Source organism: Eretmochelys imbricata, chromosome 2, assembly GCF_965152235.1.
Source record: "Eretmochelys imbricata isolate rEreImb1 chromosome 2, rEreImb1.hap1, whole genome shotgun sequence".
Taxonomy (NCBI): domain Eukaryota; kingdom Metazoa; phylum Chordata; order Testudines; family Cheloniidae; genus Eretmochelys; species Eretmochelys imbricata.
The window spans coordinates 5,523,717-5,541,518 of NC_135573.1; the positions used below are offsets into that span (position 1 = coordinate 5,523,717).

At 47.9% G+C, this 17,802-nt stretch overlaps 1 protein-coding gene across 1 annotated transcript; it reads left to right on the forward strand.

The window, feature by feature from the left end:
- Positions 1-303: 303 nt before the first annotated feature.
- Positions 304-3,639, forward strand: LOC144260257 (lymphocyte antigen 6E-like). The gene is made up of 3 exons (XM_077808814.1): positions 304-355; positions 1,777-1,896; positions 3,431-3,639. Exons 1-3 carry the CDS (start codon positions 304-306, stop codon positions 3,637-3,639), a joined length of 381 nt encoding a protein of 126 aa, XP_077664940.1.
- Positions 3,640-17,802: the final 14,163 nt, after the last annotated feature.

Here is a 17,802-nt window from a genome sequence, read left to right on the forward strand (position 1 = left end):
CCAAAGGCACCTTCTAAAACAAAGCATAAGGAAGAAACATTCTCACAGGCATTCCCTACTCTTTCATGGGGCATAAGCCAAACACTTACTGAAAGAATCAGGCAGAAGCTTTCCGTAGGGAGAGGTTATTCCCTGTCTCTCACACAGACACACACCCATCAATCTTGTGTCCTATGCTATGGCTCACACCCCACCCCCTCAAATCATCATCATCCTAGTAATGAAATGCAAACACCACACAGCTATAAAACCTGCCCTGGATGGAACTGCCCTGATTGCAAAGGCTGCGAAGACGTAGCGAAGATGAAGGCTTTGCTTTTCGCCCTGTTGGCTGCAGTCCTGTGTGCGGAGCAAGGTGAGATGCTAATGATTCTTCTCTGCTAGACAAAGAATGTGCAGATGAGAGAGAACCAGCCTAGAAATGGCAGGGACACAGGGAGATTTTACAGCCTCAGTGGTGAAGATGTGACAGTCAACAGTGAATTGACACTGGTGCTGTCCCCTTTGCTGTCTTTGAGCCCCAGCTTGTGACTGGGGTATTTCAGAGCGCCTTCAGAGAGTTAGTTTCATTCCATTTCATTCAGAGAGCCATGCCAGGTGCAAAGCTTTGTACTCTTGAATACTGGGCTATACAAAGGACCACAGTCCCATGCCCCTAAACTAGGTGACCGGTCTACCAGCTGCATATTATGAGGGCCCGAGGGAGAGGACAATACAGGACGAGGCTAGTTCTGGAGACCTACCTAGACATTGGACAAAGATCATTTATACACTCTGCAATCTTGAGCCTTTTACTCAGATGACCAGTGCTGGCCAGCACCATTTCCTTACAGAAATAACCTTCCATAACTATCCTGTCGCATGGGGTTTGATCCTGCCCAGTGCTGTTCATGCTGCTTCCTATCCAGCAAAGCACGTAATCACATTCTTAGTGGTAAGCATGTGAATACTCTTGTTGAAGTCAATAGGATTACTCCCATGTAGAAAGTTCAGCAGGTGATAAAGTGTTTTGCTGGCTGGGGACCGGCGTGCTCAGCACTATGCTGGGTGGAGCCCTTGGGCAAGAGTTTAACAAATGTGATCAAATACAAAATAAATTTGTACAATGATATAGCAGATATTTGCTAGAGGATCTAACGATACGCAATCAGAGCGTTAAGTTCTAGCTGAAAGGCCAGCGGCTGGATCCTTTCAAGGAGATAGTTGTTCTTCTCCAAGGATTCCTGACCTCAATCTGCTTTTCAAAACTACCTCCCTGACCTTGTAAACAACCGCACAGGTGAGTCATGGTCTGCCTATAAGTAATCCTGTCGAACTCACTGGGACGATTTGCATGTGTCAGGTTAGACAAAGTATTTGAAGCATTGGAGCCAAGGTAGGTCTGAGTTTGCTCAGTGCATTGTGGGGAGACCTTCAGAGAGAAAAGCTGTGTGTGCTATATGTTTATCTTTTGTTCCCTGTCTCGAGCCGTCTATGATGGAGAAGCTCTGGCTATTAACCAATGAGCATTACTGTTCAATTGTCATGTAAAGGGACATCAACAATCATTGTCTGAAACATTTCTACTGCTGTTAGACGTAACATCTGCGGTTATTGTGCCTGAGATTAGAGAAAAATCATCTGTCCCCATTTTTCCAGTCTGTTCAACTCGGTACATTTGATAGCACTTTATACTATTTCCCTAGTAGGATCAGCCGGTTTTCTCAGTGCTGTTCCAAAGAGGAGTATAGGAGTGTTCTGCAAGGGTCTAAACTGTGTTGCGTCTTCCTTTTGCAGTTTACTCATTGCGGTGCTTCACTTGTAATGATGAGCCCTCCAACTGGAATTGTATTAAAATAACTAGCTGTGCAGAGAACGACAAATACTGTCTAACAACCTACACGAAAACAGGGCTTGGTGAGTACGCGCAATATCTCAGTAAGGTTTGTCTAAGGCTGTGATCACCAGGATGTCTGAGTATCAGTTTATTGATGATGCAATACGTCCTCTGCCTCACCCCCATGCCAGGGAGCTGGACTCTTTCTTCCCTCTCCTGGGAGGATGAATAATTACTCAGGAGTAATGAGCATAGCATATGAAGAGCAAACTGCACAGCAGTAAGGCACTTCAAATGTCCTGTATCCCTTCTCACGGGGATAGATCCTCACTAATCACACTCCAGGGAGGGACCTATTTGGAGAAATAGAATTTACATGCGAAATCCCATTACCTGATCTTGATGCTCAAAAATATATCTGCATTGTGCTGTGCATGCACAAAAGGATTGAGAACCCTAGGGAACGTGGCCCTATAATAACCCTAATGGCACGCTGGCAGTGAATCCTCACTCTCTCCTACTGCTCTAGGTGCTGGGCACTGACCCAGGTTACTAGTGGGAGTGAGGCGCATAGCTGTGAACCATATCGATAGTATCTGCACTGCACCGGTGTCCGCAAAAGCCTCAAACTCCCCAGTCCTCCTCCCCGCACATTCCATGGGCTCCGTTTGAATCCTGGGAAGGATTCTCTAGGGTGTGGTCTCTCCTTTGGCTGTTCCAAAGCCATGGTCAGGAATCTGGAGAGGATGTTCATCGCTTCGTAGAATCCAAGGCCGGAAGGGACCATGGGGGTGATCTAGACTGACCTCCTGTATAGCACAGGCCAGAGAACTGCCCCAGAACAGTTCCTAGAGCAGATTTTTTTAGAAAAAAACCCATCCAATCTTGACTGAAAAATTGCCAGTGATGGAGAATCCACCATGACCCCTGCTAAATTCTTCCAATGGTTAACTACCCTCTGTGTTAAAAATGTAAGCACGCTTCTTTCCAGTCAGAATTTGTCTAGATTCAGCTTCCAGCCACTGGATGATATTAGACCTTTCTCTGCTAGATCGAAGAACCCATTATCAAATATTTGTTCCTCATGTTCTTATAGACTGTGATCAAAAGTCACCCCTTAACCATCTCTTTGCTAAACTACATAGAATCATAGAAGATTAGGGTTGGAAGAGACCTCAGGAGGTCATCTAGTCCACTCCCCTGCTCAAAGCAGGACCAATCCCCAACTAACTTAAATACATAGATTGAGCTCCTTTAGTCTATCACTATAATGATTAAAGGAATTAGAAAACATACCTAAACATTCCCATGCTGCTGCATACTGGTCCGTAACTGCTATCAAGAGACCGGCGCTGTGACATGATTGCTGTGCTGAGTGTCTCCAGAGTATGGAATAGCAACGAGTGTTAGGTCGGGCACTGCCTAGCAGATGGACTGGCTGGGTTAAAAGCCTGAGGCAAATCAACCAGTTATAACTGCTGAGAAATGCCCTTCCCTTTGGCTCTTGTTGATTAGCTGCTTTAGTACCATTATCTCCTTGATAAGCAGAGTTGCCAGAACTCAAGGGGACTCCTGAATAAGGATTCTTGGCTCTGTTTTTCTTTCCCCATGAAGGTGAGAAAGCTGAGTACCGCATCACCAAGGCATGTTCTGCTGAGTGTCCTCAAACAAAGTGGAACCTAGGCATAGCAGCCATGTCTACATCCTGCTGTCAGCATTCCTTGTGCAACATCAGCGGGGCCAGCAGCGTGAAAACCAGCTACACAGTGATGGCCATGGGGATCCTGGCCAGTCTCATCTATGTCCTCAGATCCGGGCTGTGAAGGGGCCAGGAAAAGGAGGACGTGATGTCCCAAAGAACCAGCTCGAGCTTCCCCAGTGAGACACCAAACATCCTCTGTGCAAAGGTTTCACCCGGGTTAACACTGCCCTATGCCCGTCAAGGCTATGTCTACCCTAAAGCTAGGGGTGTGATTCCCAGCTCACATAGATGTCCTCGCGCTCTAGCTCTCACTGAGCAAGCATGCTAAAAGTACGAGTGTAGCCATGGTAACACGGAGCCGCAGCAAGCAGCAGCAGGGCCTAGTTGCCCCAAGTGCGCATCTGCTGCCCGCGTTGCCGTGACTACACTTCTATTGTTAGCATCCTGCTCAATGAGAGTTGGTGCTAGTACGTCTACATGGGCTGGGAGTCATACCACTAGCTAGACTTGGCCTCAGAGTCACTTCAGATTCTATCAGCAAGTCATTCCTCTCTCCGTTTTCGCTCCGTGGTTCTGTCTCTGACCCAACCACACCTCCATGTTTGGCGTTGGTGACCTGGGACGCTCAGCTGAACGGCGCTGCCTGATGAGAAGGGCACCATATCGCGCAAAGTACTAACACTGTTAGAGTTACTTGTTCCAACCTCTGCCCCAGGCTCTGTGTAATTCTCCCGGCGACAGTCTCCTCTCTGCCTCCCTTCACCACCGACAGCAAGAGAGCCTTCTCCTCCCCGGCTCACTCACCAGCAGCCTCCCTGTGTTTCTGAACAGACCTTTACTCCCAGGTCTGTCCCCCTTCTGCCCCGCTAACATCAGCCCTGGTGAATGAAAGAAGAGTTGAGTTTATTCACCTATATTTTGTTCCCACAACTGATTTCTGTCTTTTTTCCCCATATACCAGGCATGGCCAAACCATGGCTTGTCACCCACATGCGGCTTTTTTACAGTTAGTGTGGCTCACGGAGCACCCCCACCCCATTCTCCACCTACCAGCCTGGGGTGGGGGAGCTCAGGGCTTGTGTCCTGCGGCAGGGTGGTGGGGCTCCAGGCTTCTGCCCTGCTGGGAGGGGGGTCTTGGGCCTTCAGCCCCATGGGAGGTGCCTGCTGGGGCTCGGGGCTTCAGCAGGAGAGGGGCTGAAGCCCCGAGCTCCGGCAGGCACCCTGGGCTCTCGAACTTCTGAAGATTATCACATGCAGCTCAGAGGGTCAGTAAGTTTGGCCATATACCAGTTGCTGGCTTGTATTGTTTCACTCTGTGAAAAGCCCTTTTCGAAACACTCTGTCGGACAGATGCTGGACAAAATAAAGTGTCATTTTATTCCATTGCATACGCGTCTGATGTGTCAGCTCTGGGCTAGCTGGAGAAAACAGCCCTGCCAAATTGGGAACAAGAAGACGGGAGGTCTGAGTCTGTATGGTACTGAAACTATAGTTATCGGTGACAGTATTTACTCCAGATTGCTCTATTCCATGGCACACTAGCTGGGGCTGTCTAGTGTGTTTATATATAAAAATCTGCCTCCATTTGATCTCATGCCGCAGAGGCAGTGCCATGAAGTGAAGTGGCCTTTTAAGGGGTGCCCAGAAGCGGGGTGCTGCTCCCAGCAAGGTGCCACAAGCCCACAGGTGGCAATGGGATGCCACACGGCGGGGAGGGGTGCGCGCTCAGGAAAATTATGTCGCATTTCTGCACCTCCATCTCCCCATCTGCAAGGAATGGGATAATGAGATTTCCCTGCCTCGTCATCGGGGTAGTGAGGCTTAATCCATCATCGGGGGGTATGAAGTGATTTAAGAGCTTCCAGTGGAAGGTGCTCTATAAGCAGCAAGGACTATTATAAAGGGGAAGAAAGGCCCCTTCTTGCACTTAAAGGGAAAGTAGTCAGGAATGTCTGAGTGCCTTGTGTATACCTGGCTCAGACAATCAGCCACAGAACCCACTCCGTCCAGCAGAATTTTTTTCCGGAAACTAAGCTTCCATTCAGATAAAATCTAAACGTTCTAGACCTCTTGGTTGCGGTGGCAGTGGTGGCAGATGACAGAACAAGGAGCAATGGTCTCAAGTTGCAGTGGGGGAGGTCTAGGTTGGATATCAGGAAACACTATTTCACCAGGAGGGTGGGGAAGCACTAGAATAGGTTCCCTAGGGAGGTAGTGGTATCTCCATCCTTAGAGGTTTTTAAGGCCCGGCTTGACAAGGCCCTGGCTGGGATGATTTAGTTGGGGATGGTCCTGCTTCGAGCAGGGGGTTGGACTAGATGACCTCCTGAGGTCCCTTCCAACCCTGATATTCTATGATTCTATGACAGCCTTGAAACATCAGCTGAGTGAATGTAAGGTAAGGCAGGGATGTCTTACTTATTAGTGACGCTTATTGCGGTAGTGCCTAAAGGGTATGTCTACACTACAACGTGTCCTGGTCTGTTGGGTGGTAGGTGACAAGTAGGAGTATACACCTTAACTCACTTAAAACCACCTTCACTAAATAAGGAGTCTCCACTAGAGAAGTAGATCACATCATGGAAATACCCCGAGAGAACCTGCTTCAACACAAAATAAAACCCCTCTGACTGCACATTGCTAGTTGTCACCTACCACCCCACATTGGAACCCAACTGGGGTGTCATCAAACAACTACAACACATACTCAATGGGGACCACATCCTGAAAGAAATCTTTCCTGAACCCCCTCTTCTGGCCTTCAAACCCTCCCCCCTCCACCCAACCTCATCATCAGAAGTGAGCTCCCCACAGATCAGGACCCACCAACTCAAAGCGGCACCAGACCCTGCCAGAACAGCAGATGCAAAACCTGCAGACATACCTCCACTGCTACAATGACCAATGCCCTTGACAACACACCTTTCAGGATCCAGCACATGCCTATCATGACATGTGGTATATCTCATCCAGTGCACTAAATGCCTCACTAATAACTATGTGGGTGAAACCAGACAATCACTACGCTCTAGAGTGAACTCACACAGGAAAATGATGAAAGACAAAAACACCCCATGACATCACCTGTATGTGAGCATTTTTCCCAAAGCAATCACTCCATAGCTGACCTCTCAGTCCTCATCCTCAAAGGAAACCTGCACAATACTTTCAAAAGATGATCTTGGGAGCTTGAATTCATCACTCTGCTAGACACCAAAAATCTCGGACTGACCAGAGACACTGGATTTATGGCTTATTACATCCTATAATTTACTAACGCCCAAGTTTTGTCCCATGACTGCAAAGGTGTTAATGGGCCACTCTACCATGAATGGTCCCTTAGAATATGTGCTAAACAATCTGTTCCACCTTGCATTTTGCTCCGATTCTGGGAGCCCCTTTCCCAAACCTGAAGAGCTCTGTGCTCTTCTTCATCAAAAGCTTGTCTCTTTTTCATCAACAGAAGTTGATCCAATAAAAGATGTTACCTCTCCTTCCTTGTGTCTCTGAGGCTATGTACACACTACAGCTTACGTCAGTATAAGTTATGTCGCTCAGGGGTGTGAATAGGCCATTGCCCTGAGTGACATATGTTAGACTGACTAAGCACTGGGGCGGACGGTGCTATGTCAGTGGGAGAGATTCTCCAGCCAACAGCGACCGCCGCTCGTGGGGGCTGGAGTAATTCAGTCGACGGGTGAGCACTATCCCAGCAGTTTAGAGAGTCTGCATTAGCAGTGTTACAGCAGCACTGGTGCAGCTGTGTGCTGTGAACTCTGGAGTATAGTCGTTGGCTGATACCCTAAAGTTACTCTATCTGGTAGCATCCTTCTATTCAAGGTGACCAACAAAGCTGTCCAGGGCTTGCTGTATCACTCCCCACATCTGCTAACTAGCCACTTAGCTGTTACCACCTGACCTTCACCTCTTCCTTGGTTTATTTCCTCTTTGATGACTGTTCAGTTGGCACACTGTATTCTACCCCTCTTGCTCCTGTAAGGAATTTGGGTAGCTGTGTCAAGGTTCCTTCCCCACTCTGAACTCTAGGGTACTCTGCATGAAAACCTCCTAAGCTTACTTTCATCAGCTTAGGTTAAAACTTCCCCATGGTACAAATTAATTTTATCCTTTGCCCCTGGATTTCCACTGCCACCACCAAACTTTAACTGGGTTTACTGGGAAACGTAGTTTGGACACGTCTTTCCCCCCAAAATCCTCCCAAACCTTGCACCCCACTTCCTGGGGAAGGTTTGGTAAAAATCCTCACCAATTTGCATAGGTGACCACAGACCCAAACCCTTGGCTCTTAGGACAATGAAAAAGCATTCAGTTTTCTTACAAGAAGACTTTTAATAGAAGTAAAGGAATCACCTCTGTAAAATCAGGATGGTAGATACCTTACAGGGTAATTAGATTCAAAACATAGAGAATCCCTCTAGGCAAAACCTTAAGTTACAAAAAAGACACACAGACAGGGATAGTCATTCTATTCAGCACAGTTCTTTTCTCAGCCATTTAAAGAAATCTTAATCTAACACGTACCTAGCTAGATTATTTACTAAAAGTTCTAAGACTCCATTCCTGTTCTGTCCCTGGCAAAAGCAGCATACAGACAGACACAGACCCTTTGTTTCTCTCCCTCCTCCCAGCTTTTGAAAATATCTTGTCTCCTCATTGGTCATTTTGGTCAGGTGCCAGCAAGGTTACCTTTAGCTTCTTAACCCTTTACAGGTGAGAGGATTTTTCCTCTGGCCAGGAGGGATTTTAAAGTGGTTTACCCTTCCCTTTATATTTATTACAAGCTGACAGCCTTTTTTCATTTTACCTAGTCCCTTTGTCTTACGGAGTTCCCTACTTATTCTTTGTTTTTACATTCCACTAACCAGTTTCCTCCGGGTAGTTTCTTAGCTCTTACCATATCTCCAGCACTTGTTCTGATCCACACTGCCATCCTCAGGGGGTTGATATCCCCGGTCCTTATGTCCTCATCTAAGGAATTTACAATTCTGTAATTTTTGCCATTTCCCTTCCTTGCCCTCCTCCTTGCAGGTCCTTCTTCTGGTGCCAGAGAATCTACCCTTTTCTTTTTCCTCGTTTGCCTCCAGTCTTCCTTCATGCTTTCCCTAGCCTCAGCGTCTGTCCTGGTGTCAGTGTTGTTTGTTGTCTCTTCCATCTCACTCTGCCTGGCTTCTCAGCCAGCCACAGCTCAGCAGGCTGGCAGCCTTCTGAACCCTATTTCAGCAGCCCCAGCCCTGTCACAACTCCTCCCAGCCAGCCTCTTCCCTCCCAGCTCTCTCAAGCCAGCCCAGCCCCCTTCTGCTCCAGACCTCCTGCCTTTATACCACCCAGCTCCTTCCCCAGCTGGGCTTCATCTGTAATTAAATCTGGGGCACCCCACAGGTGCAGCCTGGGGGCTTAATTGGCCTCTCAGGCCCTCATCCTTTGCCTGCGTGGGGTACAAAATCCCATGTGCCTTGTCGATTTCTTGTGGTGCTATGGCTCTACTCTGTATTGCCTGACTTTTGTCAGTTTCAGTTGGGCATTATTTCCCCTTAGCAACCTTAACTATAGCTAACATGTTTTTTTCAGTTGGTCTGACATGTCAAGAACAAATTCTGGCTCCCCGGACTAGTTAATGGCCCGTGTTGTTTCCCCTGATCACGAGCAGCCCTGTAGAGAAATGCACATCTGTACCACATGGGTTTCCACACTGAACTCCCCAAACTGCCATGGTCCCATCCTTCTATGTGCAGGGCTAAGTGTAAAACCCAGAATGGATTCTCTAACATGCCTGCTTGGCTGTTTGAAGATCCTAGCCAGGAGTCTGGGAGCAGAGGTTCTCTGGACATTGACTACTGCCCGGTACCTGCCAGTGCTGTAAAATGAATGCCATGCTCAATGGTTTCAGGGGTTCCTAGTACCAGTAATGACCTCTGGGTTGTGTATTGAGGACTGTGGTGGAATTCCAAGCTATTGGCGGAGTGCAAGGTAGGGGCTCCCCACCAAAGCCTGAGATAACAGTTTGTTTGCAGCCAGCCAGCGTAAAGCAAAGTGTGGTGAGTTGTGCCTCTCTGTTTTAGGGAGCAGCCCGTTGTTTTCTCTCTGTTTTGTGGTTTGCATGTTCTGACTTCTAAGAAATCAATTTGTGTTTGTACCTAACTTCTCTGTGTGAATGCTGAGAGCACAGCAGAGAAACCAGTGCCAAGGACGGGATTATACAAAAATAAAGAAAAGGGAGAGCAAGGATAAAATGGCTGCATGGACTACAGATGCACAGTTCCAATTTAATGAAACAGAGGACAATTTTGCAACATATTCTGTCCTCAAAGACTTAACCAGTGGTTTTAGACCAATGTTCTAGAAGATACTGCTACACAGAGGGCTGGCTTCCTAACATTGGTGGGTTAAACCACATCTGCAGTGCCAAAAGCAGGGAGCATGGATCAGCATTCATGTCACGCTCCCCGGCAATACCCGGCCCGGGAAAGCTAATGAGCCAACCATCAGATCAAATTCGGCAATGAACCCTGGTCACCTGCCACCTGAGGCTAAGAGGAAGTGCCTAAAGCCACAGGTTTGCCACAAGAACATGGTAAAATGGAAATTAAGGACGTAACAGAGATTAGAAGGATACATTATGTGCCTTCTACCATTTTTTTTAACAGAGTGATGTAAGTTTCATCGAAGAAAGCCAACAGAAGGAGAATGAATCTCTGAATTTTTGGCAAGCCTGAAAACCTGTCTGCCACTCCTTGCTTTGGGAATTTTCTGAAAGAGGCTCTCAGAGATTAATTTGGTTTCGGACTTAAACATGGGAGAGGCTTTTGAATGGTGTCCATGACATGGCACTGCAATTATGTGGAGCTGTGGAGACTGCTTTGTGGTTTGCCCCTTTACACAGGGAAACAGAGAGAGGGAAATTCTGTGTATAGAATCTCTTTCCTAGATGACCTCCCTCTTACAGCTAAGGAAATTGCTCTGGAAACAAGAAATGAGACAACTTTGATTATGCTTCCAGAGTGGCCATTTTTCATAACCAAGAAGCCACATGGCCCTTACAGGAATCTGGAGTTCTCCATGGAAGATGGTGGTTTTCTATAGGGACTACAAGCACTAATACCTAAAGGCTTACAGAGAAGAATGCTAGCAGAATTACCTGAGTAGCACCCCGGAGTAGTAAAAATGAAGGGGGTGGCCAGAAGTTATTTCTGGTGGCCAGTGTTAGATCGAGATATAGAAATGGAAAGTAGCCAGTGTGACTCCTGTAAAAGGCATTGAAACATGCCAGAAAAGGTACTAGGTCACACATGGATGTGGGCCATGGCAGTGTGTTCAGCGGTGGTTGATGCTTGTTCCAGGTGTGCAGAGGCGATGCAGGTGACAACAACCTCTTCTGTCAAAAGAGCCGAAGTACTTCACAGTACGTTTGCCACCTGTGGGTTACCTGAGGCATTCGTTTCAGCTAACGGCCCACAATTTATTTGGGAGGCTTTTCAGACATGACTGTGGCAAAACTCTGTGAAACAGATGAGCTTGGCTCCTTGCCACCCAGCCTCAAATGGATCGGCAGAGCGTTTTGGGTAGACACGGACACAGGCTTAAATCGGAAATTCTGTTCACATATAAGTCTACTGCATCGTCTGCCACTTCGAAGACTCCAGCAAAGTGCTTTTTAAGGCATCGGCTACGTACCAGATTTGGTTTATGTAGACCAGAATCACCGAGAGCACAAGATGAAAGACAGCAAACTGCAAAAACCTCACCATACAAACCTCCCAGGGTTTTCTGCCTATGGCAAACGGTGTGCGTTCAAAATTACGGTGGCGCGATGGAATGGGGAAAAAGGATGGCAGATACTGGGACCGGTAGCATATTTGCTACCCCCTGCATCTGAGCTCAGATGGCTAGCCCAAGCCACTGCCGGTGCTGTAACGTCCACGCTGCTGTTCTTTAGTGCGGTCGCTCAAGCCAAGCTGTGTACCTGTGTGGGGGGAGGGATAGCGCAGTGGTTTGAGCATTGGCCTGCTAAACCCAGGGTTGTGATCTCAATCCTTGAGGGGGCCATTTAGGGATATGGGGCAAAAATCTGTTGGATGATTTAATTGGGGATTGACCCTGCTTTGAGCAGGGGCTTGGACTAGATGATCTCCTGAGATCCCTTCCAATCCTGATATTCTATGGTACCTGGCCTAAGAGGCACACTCCCAGCCAGGTGGAGTGACTTGTGCAGCTCTATTCTAGGGAGCTTTGCCTCTCTCGGTTTTGTGGGTTCTTGTGTTCTGAATTCTATGAAATGAAGTTACATTTTTATCTAACTTCTCTGCATGTAAGTGGTGAACACAGCACGGTTGGGGCATTTCCTGGCAGATCTGAAACCTGAGCTAGAACTTCCCCCTCTTTTGTTATTAATTGCTAAGAAATGCCCTCCCCATCGGTCCCTGCTGCTTTGCTACTGCAATACAATGATCTCCTTTGGGTTATCGAAAATAGGGAACTTTTGTAATAATGCTGCCCTTTGTTTTCCTGTCCTGGGTCAGATGATGAGTGTCGGATCCTCATCACCAAAAAACGTTCCGGGGATTGTCCAGAGAATGTATGTGGAGAATCCATTTCCACTTCCTGCTCTCAGTCTGCAATCAGGATGAACCCAGCCACAAGGCAGTAGCCCGGGGGTGGGGGTGGGGGGGGTTCCAGTTTTGTCTGTGTCCTCTGAGCTGGGCTGTGTTTGGCTGAGACAAGAGACTTGACTCCTGCTCAGGCTTCTCTGTTGGGGGAACAGGCCCCACTCGGCAAAATTCTACAACACCCCTTTTTCCAAGAGGCGTCTCAGATCCCTTAGCAAAGAGTTTCTCTGTTGCCTTTCACGCCGCGGTTCTGTATGTTGCTAGGTGCAACCCTCCAGCTCTCAGCTGATTTACAGCATTGCCTCCTGTCTCGGGCGGGCAGGGGGGTGGGGTGGGGGGCTGAGAACCAGAGAAGCTCAACCTCTAAGTGCTGCCCCCTGGCCTAGGATCTGCCCAGTCAGATGAATTGCAAAGTACTAACAAAGGGGCACTGAAATCTGGAAAGCCCTTTGGATACAGTTGGTTTGACAGATGTTGGACAAATAAAGTTTTACTGTCTTCCATTGTGTAAGAGCGAAACGTGCCCATTCCAGGACTAGCTGTAGATGCCAGCCCTACCAGGTGGGGAACAATAAAGCCACTTTGAATCAATGCCCTAGGGGGACATTCTTTTTATTAGCTCCAGGAAAATTTCTCTCAGGTTCCTTTGTTCCAGTCTCAGTACATAACAATGTAAAATCTGGAGCCCATACTTTCAAATCCCACTGTATTGTCTAAAATTTGCCCAGGCCTCTTTGAATCACTGTCCTAAGGAGCAACATCCATGGAAAAGGGTGTCTGCACTCAGCAGCGGTTCAGATCCTACACGCCACAGGTGGAAACAGGAAGGATGACTTTAATTAAGAGGCAGACTGGTTCTGTCCCCATCTCTCCACACACATCCTGCTTGAACCTATGCAAACTTCTTAACCTCAGTGTGCCTCCCATTACCTATTTGTATCTCACGGGGAAGGCTCAGTTCAATAACGGCTGTACAGTAATTTGCGATCCTCTGATGGAAGTTGCTCTAGGTGACAAACAAGTTATTAGGGGCATGAAGAAGTGCCTCTTCTTAAAGGGAAAGCAGCCAGGAGAGGTTGCGTGTGCTTTTTAGCTTGCGCTGTATATTCACTGGCCATGGAATTTGCCACAGAATCTATTCCTAGTCTCCAAAATATAATCTTTCATTTAAAAAAAGGTGCAAAAAAAGCACCTTAGTGAGGTGCACATGGCTCCTGAGTGAGTGAGGAGCACGCATGCCTTTGATTTCCAGTGGGAATTGTGCTTCTAACCCATCTCGGTGCTTTTTGATGGGCCTTGTGCTGTTGAAAATCCAAGCCTTAATGTCTTCGTTCCTGTGCCGCAGATAATCCTGAAAACCTGAACTGCCTGTAAAACATTGTCTGTTCTTCCTGAGTCTGCAGGCAGCCGGAAACAATGTCTCTGAGAGGCTCAAACTGCCCCATTCATCTCTGTTGAGTGTGAACTCTTGCAGCTTAATGAGGGCAGTTTTAAAGATAACAGTGTTAACTATTTCACTGCTGGTGATTTTAGAAGAAACAGCCAACTAATGTGCTTATCCCCCAACCCCTGCCCACTGCCCAGGTCTCTTCTGGAGTCAGAAATCCTCATTCCATTTTATACAGCTGACAAACCTTCCCCTCATCCCTACAACATCTACACTGGCTGTGGTATGGTGTGCATTGCCACTGAAAGAATTTAAGACCCAATGAAGATAGATAATTATGGGTAGACTAAACTAAAGAGAACTTATTACCAAAATAAACAAAATGAGAGGGACAATGAATCGCACAAATCATTTTCGTATCAAATTCAGGAAAAGCCAAGATCCGTGTCTTAATTTCCTGGCTGCAGAATATTCCCAGAGTGGACAGAAACCAGAGTTCCTTGCCATACAGTTTATGGGCTCTTGTTTATAGGACCCAACTTCTAACAGCGTGGCTATCCCAGAGGAGGGGATGTGAACCCAAGGACTGGACTGAAGTGATGAGAGTGGGGAGATGGGAGTCAGAGATGGGCTTTTTGTAGTGTCTCCTCTCCAAAGCGGGGGCTGGAGGAGTCTGTGGCCAGCTCGGACCCTGCAGGAGAAAACCTCCAGGATTGATCAAAGGGTGCCAAGATGGGGGAGGGATAGCTCAGTGGTTTGAGCATTAGCCTGCTAAACCCAGGGTTTTGAGCTCAACCCTTGAGGGGGCCATTTAGGGATCTGAGGCAAAAATTGGAGATTGGTCCTGCTTTGAGCAGGGGGTTGGACTAGATGACCTCCTGAGGTCCCTTCCTACCCTGATGTTCTATGAATCTATGAAGATACAGCAAGTGGGGGGGATCCAGCGGTCTCTTGATCTCCTGAATGTTTTCTTAATGGAAGCTTGGAGGTCACAGTTCTTTCTAAGGGGCGAGGAGGAGGCAGTGGACAGGAAGAGGGCCTGCAGCTGTGTCTGGACCCTAATCTTCTTGCATGCAGATAGCAGAGCTCGACGTCCAGCCTCTGTAGGCAGGGGACAATCTCTGTAGCAAGTGCGGCTAGGCCTTGTAACCTGCTCTGCACTCCTGCACATTCTTCTACTCCATGAGTCGTTGTCTGGAACGCTGCTTCATAGTCACAACATGGGGATGACAACCAGGCCAACCTAGCGCATAGCTGCAGCAACTCTGGATGAGCCAGAGAGTAGCCTGTTGAGCCTGGTCCGGGATCTGTGATCAAGTGGACAAGGAGGCAGGTGCAGCGATGGACTCCTGAATTTACCCCGTGTGTTAGACTTTCTTTCCCAGGATGCTTCCACTCTACAAGGACGTTATTTTCAGCTCCTTGGAGGTGCTGATCATCTATGCACAGGAAAGGGCCAGAAGCGCACATGTCCGGGGGGTACATTAGCTGCCACAGCTAAATGGTGTTGCGAGCTCAGCTGTGGTGTCCCACTCGGTCCGCAGGAGTGGGACTCTTCCCCTGAATACAAGCAGACCTTTGAGTTGGAGCTGCCTGTTGTTGCCTGTCTAAGAATGGGACCTCAGTCAACGGAAGAGAGAATAGGTTGGTTCCATCTGTCCAGGCTGACTTAAGAGCAATGGCATCTCATCACAGGTCTGACGGAGCTGTGCGCACTAGCATGTACAAAGCGGAGGCTGGTGCAGAGTTCAAACAGCTGGGAGCTGTGACATCAGCCCTTTCCTGTGAATCAGTCTTCATCAGTGGTTTAGATAATGGCATAGAGAGTACACTTATAAAGTCTGCAGATGATACCAAGCTGGGAGGGGTTGCAAGTGCTTTGGAGGTTAGGATTAGAATTCAAAATGATCTGGACAAATTGGAGAAATGGTCTGAAGTAAATAGGATGAAATTCAATAAGGACAAATGCAAAAGTACTCCACTTAGGAAGGAACAATCAGTTGCACACATACAAAGTGGGAAATGACTGTCTAGGAAGGAGTACTGCGGAAAGGGATCTGGGGGTCATAGTGGACCACAGCTAAATATGAGTCAACAGTGTAACGCTGTTGCAAAAAAAGCAAACATCATTCTGGGCTGTATTAGCAGGAGTGTTGTAAGCAAGACACGAGAAGTAATTCTTCTGCTCTACTCCATGCTGATTAGGCCTCATCTGGAGTATTGTGTCCAGTTCTGAGCACCACATTTCGGGAAAGATGCGGACAAATTGGAGAATGTCCAGAGAAGAGCAACAAAAATGATTAAAGGTCTAGAAAACATGAACCATGAGGGAAGATTGAAAACATTGGGCTTGTTTAGTCTGGAGAAGAGAAGACTGAGAGGGGACATGAGAACAGTTTTCAAGAACATAAAAGGTTGTTACAAGGAGGAGGGAGAAGAATTGTTCTTCTTAACCTTTGAGGACAGGACAAGAAGCAATGGGCTTAAATTGCAGCGGGGGCGGTTTAGGTTGGACATGAGGAAAAACTTCTTGTCAGGGTGGTTAAGCACTGGAATAAATTGCCTAGGGAGGTTGTGAAATCTCCATCATTGGAGATTTTTAAGAGCATGTTAGACAAACACCTGTCAGGGATGGTCTAGATAATATTTAGTCCTGCCATGAGTGCAGGGGACTGGACTAGATGACCTCTCGAGGTCCCTGCCAGTTCTATGATTCTGTGATTCTATGTTAGGGAGAATACTGAGCTGTGGGAACTGTTAAAGACAGAGTATGTGTCACGCTGTGACAGCCCTTACCGGGAAATGCTTCTAGGAGATGGTCTCTGTGCTCGGAGCTTTAGGCAGGTGCACAGAGCACCCCAGATTCAAACGGAAGAGCGAACTGAAACTGTCAGTTCCTCACCCCTTTCACAAGTACCCAAGGGAACACACGCGAAGGGGCAAAGGCTGAGGGCCCACAATAACTCAAGGGGGTAGAAAGGGCAACAGGGGCAAAAGGGGATCCCCAGTCTCTTTCCCCCTTGAGTCCCCATTCCCTCCAGCTTGTTCCCCCCAGAGCTCCGGTTCTCACCCCATCTCCCTTCCTGTTGGCAGCCATCCCTGGCTAGACATCACAGGGACAGAAACGGAGCTGGAGAAACAGTTTCTCTGCCCTTACTGCTGGCCCCACAGTGACTTGGATAGTGACCCCTGCTGGGTGTGAGACGGAGCATGGAGCTGGGCCAGGCTCACCGGATTCGGGGGAGGGTCTAACAGAGAGTCCCAGGAGGCCATTGACATATTTTTTAAATACAGTAAGTAAAAATCATATCAGGCCCCAGCCAGCCACTGGCCAGGCCCCACGGGAGAGAGCCCAAAGCAGAGCTCCCGGCTACGGGACAACATCATCCGGGAGGTGTTAGCACCAGGGGGCTACTACCCTTGAATGGATCTTTAATGGCTCCCACTGGAGCAGATCACTGTGAGACCAGTGAAAAAGGTCCACAGTAATTATCTTGCAGACACAGCAGTTTATTTGAGAAGGAATTACACAAGCGATAAAGGGTTCCATTAAGCACATAACTCCTGTGTTAGACACTAAGAGCTATACATTCCTCTTAGCAGCCTCTCTTTCACAAACATACACAAACAGGCCCTGTGCTAGCCTCACACAGTTCCTGCTTGGCAAACAGAGAAGGTGGTTACCAATTCTATGGACGGCTTCCTCTCTCCAGGTCTGGTCTCCTCAGCCCTCTGGTCTGTCTCTGATTCCCTCGAGGCAAGGCCTTGGCTGCCTGGAAACCCCTCTGGTTCACAGTTCTCCTCGAACCCACGGGGCAGAGTTGTGGCTACTCTGTTTAACAACATTGCTTCTTTAAGCGTTAATGAAGGAATCCCCAACAGTAATTTAATTTGCTTGATCTTTATACTCTTTTTCCTCAAAGGAGTCACATGTCTTAAAAGCACGTTCAGTGGGCGTGTGGCTACCGATTTTTACCTAATTACCACTTTAGGAGGAGACTGCAGAGTGGTGCCAACTGAACGTTACCCCACATTCACTCCCTTCTCAATCATTCATTTCAGCCCCCTGCGTGATGTCCTTCAACGGGGAAGAGATGCCCCGGTCAGCCCATGCTCCACTCAGGATGTTCTACACGTACTGTTTGCATTCAAGTGGACATATTTGCTGACCCAAAGATGAGTCCTGATCATACACGCAGCATGGAGCCGGTCAGTTTCACCTCTGGCATCTGCCTGATGCTAAGAGAAGGATTCTGCTCCCAGAATCCTCTTT